The 7,341-nt window shown below is 24.7% G+C and overlaps 1 protein-coding gene across 1 annotated transcript in view; it reads left to right on the forward strand.

Annotated features, from left to right (window-relative positions):
• The window catches only part of LOC111641818 (vacuolar protein sorting-associated protein 13C-like), a 163,493-nt gene that overhangs the window by 145,765 nt on the left and 10,387 nt on the right, over nt 1–7,341 (forward strand). Inside the window, exons 25-26 of the mRNA XM_023388051.1 lie at nt 2,082–2,205; nt 3,435–3,501. Of these exons, the coding sequence (XP_023243819.1) occupies nt 2,082–2,205; nt 3,435–3,501 (191 nt within the window). The remainder of the gene's footprint in view (nt 1–2,081; nt 2,206–3,434; nt 3,502–7,341) is intronic.

Below are 7,341 nucleotides of genomic sequence, written 5' to 3' on the forward strand. Positions count from 1 at the left end.
TCCGTTGCGTGTCGCTTCGCGTTGAATTTTCGTCGATGTTAAGCCTAACGAAGACTATTGTATCGTTAAAAATTATTTTTTTATTTTGTACAAACAAAATAAATATATTGAAAAATATAAAAACAATAAAAAATTATACTTCAGAAGTTAATTTAGTATCAAAAACATAAAATATTTGAGTAGCCCAAGACATAGCCAAAGATTGCAGCGCCACAGCACTGGTGAAAATTTAAATTTGCCGACTGGAATTCTTTCGGATAATTGACTTTCGGATAATCGATGCTCTACTGTATTGTTGTCATCCTTAGAACTCCAATTTAAAACTTTACATAAAAGCGAGTTTTTAATTTGATGTTTTATTTAGAATTACCTGAAAACCTTTAAATACGGTCAAAAACATTTTCATATAAATAAATTTGCTTTGCTGGAGTTTTTATAGTGATAGTTTTATTAGTATTTTTAACATTCCCTAATAAAAAAATGAATTAATTCACATTTTCTAAGCAGATTTATTTTGAATAATATGATTATACTTATATAATGTGTAAAAAGCTAGTGTTCCATTGAAGAAATAACAAATAAAACAATAATTGTAATAAAAAATAGCCTGATTAATTATGGCAATCATTTGGTTTAGTATTAATACATCAGGCTTTGGGATGTTTACATTTTATTAATTGTAACAAAAAAATAGTCCAATTAATTATGTTTAGTATAAAACAATAATTTTGACATATAGAAAGTTTTAAATGTAAACATTTTATATAAAAGATTAATTAGATTAACAATATACTTTGATTTTAAATTCTTCAAAAAATTTTATACAATAATGGTTTTCATTTCAAGTTTCTTGTTAAATTGTAAATACAAGAAACATTGTTTTCAGATTTTTAATTTATTCAGTAATGCTAGTTTTGTCATTATAGGCCCATATATATATATATACATACGCTGTATATTTAATGAGAAAACTAGTGTACAGTACATGTAATAGCATACTAAGATAAGAACATTAATTTAAATGTTACTTATTATTATAAGTTTTTAAGTGACAGAATTTTCATTTTATGTCTTTCTCTGACATTAACAACAGTTTAACATGATTCTGTTTCAAAAAGTGATATTCGTTAACTTATAAATTTTAATCATAGTAATTTAAAACGTTTGTAAAATATATTATTACAATTAAATTATTAGATATTTTTGTTATTTTTGAATGCAATGCATTTAGCATTTTAAATATAAAAACTCTTCTATCACAGTTGCTGAAAAATTTTTCTTTATATATATTGTAATTAGTTATTAAACCAATTGAAATTTCTATAAAGTATTTTATATCAATAGCTTCTCTTTCATTTTGTAATTAATGTTTAAATCTTTTAATCTTTCCTTTACATGCATTACTTGCTTCTTTTTTCTCTCTTTCTCTGCTTCCTGGGATCCTAATGTGTTTCAGGAAGAGGTGTTACTGGTATGATTATTTACTCTTTTTAAGTAATAATAATAATTTTGTTTTAATTTTAAATCTTAAATCTTATGGACATTGCATAACAATTAGTATTCTTGGCAAGTTAGTTTAACAAAATCAAAAAGACACCAGATTTCAATTTGAAATATTTTTCAAGGCATTATCATCTTTAATTCCAATGCCATGAATGATGAAATTCTAGGACAACATCTTATTTACATTTTCAGATGTTCTAGAACTTTATCATTCATGACTTACAGTATGTATGATACATACTGCAAAATGAATACTATGCACACATTTAAAAAATGAAATGGAATGTTCTCATATATAAGATTAAAATTTTTAAATTTGAACAGTTCAAAATTATTTAATTAATAAAAACATGAATAATATCTATTTATTTAGTAATTATATTGATTATTACTCTGGATAGATAACAATTAACATGTCATATTAACAAACAGAGTAATTGTTAACATACACTCAAAACTAAAAATTTAAATATATTAATTATGCATTATTTTAAAAAATTATTTACTTGTACTATTTAAATATATTTTGTAATTAATATTGTATTTTAAAAATAGTTTTCATTTATATAATGATTTAGGGGCACAACAAGAAGGTGTAGAAGGTTTTTTTAAAGGAATTGGGAAAGGAATAATGGGATTAATAACCAAACCTGCTGGAGGTGTAATAGATATGGTTAGCATGGCTTTTGATGGCATAAAAAGGTAAATTAAATTTTAGTTTCTGTAGCAGAACTATTTTTTTTTTTTTTATTGACAGTTATAATCCACAACTGTCTTCTTTTGCTTTCTCCTTAATTTATATTCTCTGTTCTATTGAAAAACTTCAATAATTTATAATTTAATTAATTTTATATAAAAATTTATAAAGTAATCTTCAGAGCAATATTGAATTTAAATCTTTTTATTAAAACCAGTAAACTGTTAGAAATTTTATAGTCTATAGTCACTTCTTGGAATTAATACAAAAACTTAAAATAAATCCAACAACAAGTTGTGTAACTTTTCAGGAGAAAATTTAAAAATATGTAAGCCACCATCTGTTATGAGATTCTATTTTAAAAATTATTATTAATTATTATAAAATGGCAAAAATCTATACCCTGAAAAAATTATGCTGAGTTTTATTTTAAAAAATTTGCAAATGTTAATGAGTAAAATCTTCATTAAGTCCAACCCCACTTTAATTTAATTAATATATGACAAATGATCACTCTGTCTTCCCACCCTCTTGACCTTTAACCACCAAAAGTTAATAGCATCAATCCCCTAATAAACAAATGTCCCTACAAAATTTTGGAAATTTACAAGCACAGGAATTATTAAGCTTAAAATGGATGAACAAAATCATGCCCCCACACACTGTAAAAAAAAAGCTCAAAATTTTTTTGCATTTCTCAATATTTCTAAGTCCCAAGTCCAAAAATGTAAAAATCAGGGAAGGTCATTTTTTTACCACTCTACATTACATAATCCAGAATTTGCTGATCAGATAATTTATTTTAATCTGTACAAAAATATAGTAATGACATTCAACACATCTTATGATTTTTGATGAAATTAATATGAAAGATAAGGGTTCATAATTTAATTTTAACTGTGACAAAATTTATGTCAGATTTTATTTCTAACATTATTCTGCACATTCATTAGTAAAATAGTTTATACTGACCACTTCTCAAAATAGGAACTAAAAAATATTTTGTTATATATACCTGGTTGCCCAAATAATTTTTGCCAATGTTTTCTTTTGTCTCAATTAAGAATAATTTATAAAATCTTTTATATTTTCCACAATGCTGCAAGACTTGCACATCTAAAATAAATTCTTATTCTTATTGTTTTTTGATTTTTGTAATGACCATATTACTAAGAATTTTAATATTTTATTTATTATGAATCAGATTCTGACATAAATTATTTAAATTTTTTAGAGCTGCAGAAATGGGTGAAGATATTATTGTGAGGCAAAGATTACCAAGGTTCATCAATCCTACTTTAGTAAGTTAACTTTGTTTTTCAATTCAATTTCAGTATAATACATTAGTTTCAAATAATTAAATCATGTGAATTCTTTATTTTATTACAAGGAATGCTATCCAAGTGTCGTCCTCCAATTTTGAATATATGCTGTAGAATATCAGATACTAATAAACATTTTTTCTTATTGGCAGAAAAACATTTTTAGGGAGTGAAATCAGCCCTCAAAATTTTTCATGCCAAGCAGTGATTTTATTTGTTTTGGTATTTTTTTTTTTCAAATACCAAAATAAATAAAACTTTTTTTTTTAAAGTTGTGAAAAAACACTACATAAATACAAGAAACATTGTTTTCAGATTTTTAATTTATTCAGTAATGCTAGTTTTGTCATTATAGGCCCATATATATATATATACATACGCTGTATATTTAATGAGAAAACTAGTGTACAGTACATGTAATAGCATACTAAGATAAGAACATTAATTTAAATGTTACTTATTATTATAAGTTTTTAAGTGACAGAATTTTCATTTTATGTCTTTCTCTGACATTAACAACAGTTTAACATGATTCTGTTTCAAAAAGTGATATTCGTTAACTTATAAATTTTAATCATAGTAATTTAAAACGTTTGTAAAATATATTATTACAATTAAATTATTAGATATTTTTGTTATTTTTGAATGCAATGCATTTAGCATTTTAAATATAAAAACTCTTCTATCACAGTTGCTGAAAAATTTTTCTTTATATATATTGTAATTAGTTATTAAACCAATTGAAATTTCTATAAAGTATTTTATATCAATAGCTTCTCTTTCATTTTGTAATTAATGTTTAAATCTTTTAATCTTTCCTTTACATGCATTACTTGCTTCTTTTTTCTCTCTTTCTCTGCTTCCTGGGATCCTAATGTGTTTCAGGAAGAGGTGTTACTGGTATGATTATTTACTCTTTTTAAGTAATAATAATAATTTTGTTTTAATTTTAAATCTTAAATCTTATGGACATTGCATAACAATTAGTATTCTTGGCAAGTTAGTTTAACAAAATCAAAAAGACACCAGATTTCAATTTGAAATATTTTTCAAGGCATTATCATCTTTAATTCCAATGCCATGAATGATGAAATTCTAGGACAACATCTTATTTACATTTTCAGATGTTCTAGAACTTTATCATTCATGACTTACAGTATGTATGATACATACTGCAAAATGAATACTATGCACACATTTAAAAAATGAAATGGAATGTTCTCATATATAAGATTAAAATTTTTAAATTTGAACAGTTCAAAATTATTTAATTAATAAAAACATGAATAATATCTATTTATTTAGTAATTATATTGATTATTACTCTGGATAGATAACAATTAACATGTCATATTAACAAACAGAGTAATTGTTAACATACACTCAAAACTAAAAATTTAAATATATTAATTATGCATTATTTTAAAAAATTATTTACTTGTACTATTTAAATATATTTTGTAATTAATATTGTATTTTAAAAATAGTTTTCATTTATATAATGATTTAGGGGCACAACAAGAAGGTGTAGAAGGTTTTTTTAAAGGAATTGGGAAAGGAATAATGGGATTAATAACCAAACCTGCTGGAGGTGTAATAGATATGGTTAGCATGGCTTTTGATGGCATAAAAAGGTAAATTAAATTTTAGTTTCTGTAGCAGAACTATTTTTTTTTTTTTTATTGACAGTTATAATCCACAACTGTCTTCTTTTGCTTTCTCCTTAATTTATATTCTCTGTTCTATTGAAAAACTTCAATAATTTATAATTTAATTAATTTTATATAAAAATTTATAAAGTAATCTTCAGAGCAATATTGAATTTAAATCTTTTTATTAAAACCAGTAAACTGTTAGAAATTTTATAGTCTATAGTCACTTATTGGAATTAATACAAAAACTTAAAATAAATCCAACAACAAGTTGTGTAACTTTTCAGGAGAAAATTTAAAAATATGTAAGCCACCATCTGTTATGAGATTCTATTTTAAAAATTATTATTAATTATTATAAAATGGCAAAAATCTATACCCTGAAAAAATTATGCTGAGTTTTATTTTAAAAAATTTGCAAATGTTAATGAGTAAAATCTTCATTAAGTCCAACCCCACTTTAATTTAATTAATATATGACAAATGATCACTCTGTCTTCCCACCCTCTTGACCTTTAACCACCAAAAGTTAATAGCATCAATCCCCTAATAAACAAATGTCCCTACAAAATTTTGGAAATTTACAAGCACAGGAATTATTAAGCTTAAAATGGATGAACAAAATCATGCCCCCACACACTGTAAAAAAAAAGCTCAAAATTTTTTTGCATTTCTCAATATTTCTAAGTCCCAAGTCCAAAAATGTAAAAATCAGGGAAGGTCATTTTTTTACCACTCTACATTACATAATCCAGAATTTGCTGATCAGATAATTTATTTTAATCTGTACAAAAATATAGTAATGACATTCAACACATCTTATGATTTTTGATGAAATTAATATGAAAGATAAGGGTTCATAATTTAATTTTAACTGTGACAAAATTTATGTCAGATTTTATTTCTAACATTATTCTGCACATTCATTAGTAAAATAGTTTATACTGACCACTTCTCAAAATAGGAACTAAAAAATATTTTGTTATATATACCTGGTTGCCCAAATAATTTTTGCCAATGTTTTCTTTTGTCTCAATTAAGAATAATTTATAAAATCTTTTATATTTTCCACAATGCTGCAAGACTTGCACATCTAAAATAAATTCTTATTCTTATTGTTTTTTGATTTTTGTAATGACCATATTACTAAGAATTTTAATATTTTATTTATTATGAATCAGATTCTGACATAAATTATTTAAATTTTTTAGAGCTGCAGAAATGGGTGAAGATATTATTGTGAGGCAAAGATTACCAAGGTTCATCAATCCTACTTTAGTAAGTTAACTTTGTTTTTCAATTCAATTTCAGTATAATACATTAGTTTCAAATAATTAAATCATGTGAATTCTTTATTTTATTACAAGGAATGCTATCCAAGTGTCGTCCTCCAATTTTGAATATATGCTGTAGAATATCAGATACTAATAAACATTTTTTCTTATTGGCAGAAAAACATTTTTAGGGAGTGAAATCAGCCCTCAAAATTTTTCATGCCAAGCAGTGATTTTATTTGTTTTGGTATTTTTTTTTTTTCAAATACCAAAATAAATAAAACTTTTTTTTTTAAAGTTGTGAAAAAACACTACATAGCATGCACCATATTGAAGTTATTTAACAATACACTGGGTGATTGGTTAATGAACATAATCCGTTCCAAGACTTTGTTCATTATCAGAATTGTTCGTTAACTGATTATCAATTTACCATAGGTTTTTATAGGAATTTGATTAATTCATTCTGGAGACTCCAAAAAATAAAAAATATATGCTTTTTTTCTACGTTTTTTTTATGTGTAGTAGTAAAAATACATATATATGCAGTGTTGCATTTTTATTAGTCATGTTTTTCCCGTTTGTGGGGGTTAAAGAATCTGTCCAATGTCAATTGCTTTTCTCTTTTCTTCAGGATTTTTCAGAAGTAATTAATAATATTGTAATTGTAGAGATCCCCAACCTCATTAACCTTAGTCTGGTTTGGATGCCACTTGGATGATCATTGTTCTGACATCCCTGGAGTTCTTCTGTCGTCAGATCAGTTTCAGGTTCCATTATGAGCTCTAAAATGCTCTTTATTTCTCAGATGTGATTTTCATTACTCCATTAGCAGCTTGAGACTTCTTGATATATCTTTCATAGCTAAGATTGTGCCTACTGTAGACCTGTTC

Source organism: Centruroides sculpturatus, unplaced genomic scaffold, assembly GCF_000671375.1.
Source record: "Centruroides sculpturatus isolate CEXI.00-Female unplaced genomic scaffold, Cexi_2.0 scaffold1473, whole genome shotgun sequence".
In the NCBI taxonomy this organism is placed as follows: Eukaryota; Metazoa; Arthropoda; class Arachnida; order Scorpiones; family Buthidae; genus Centruroides; species Centruroides sculpturatus.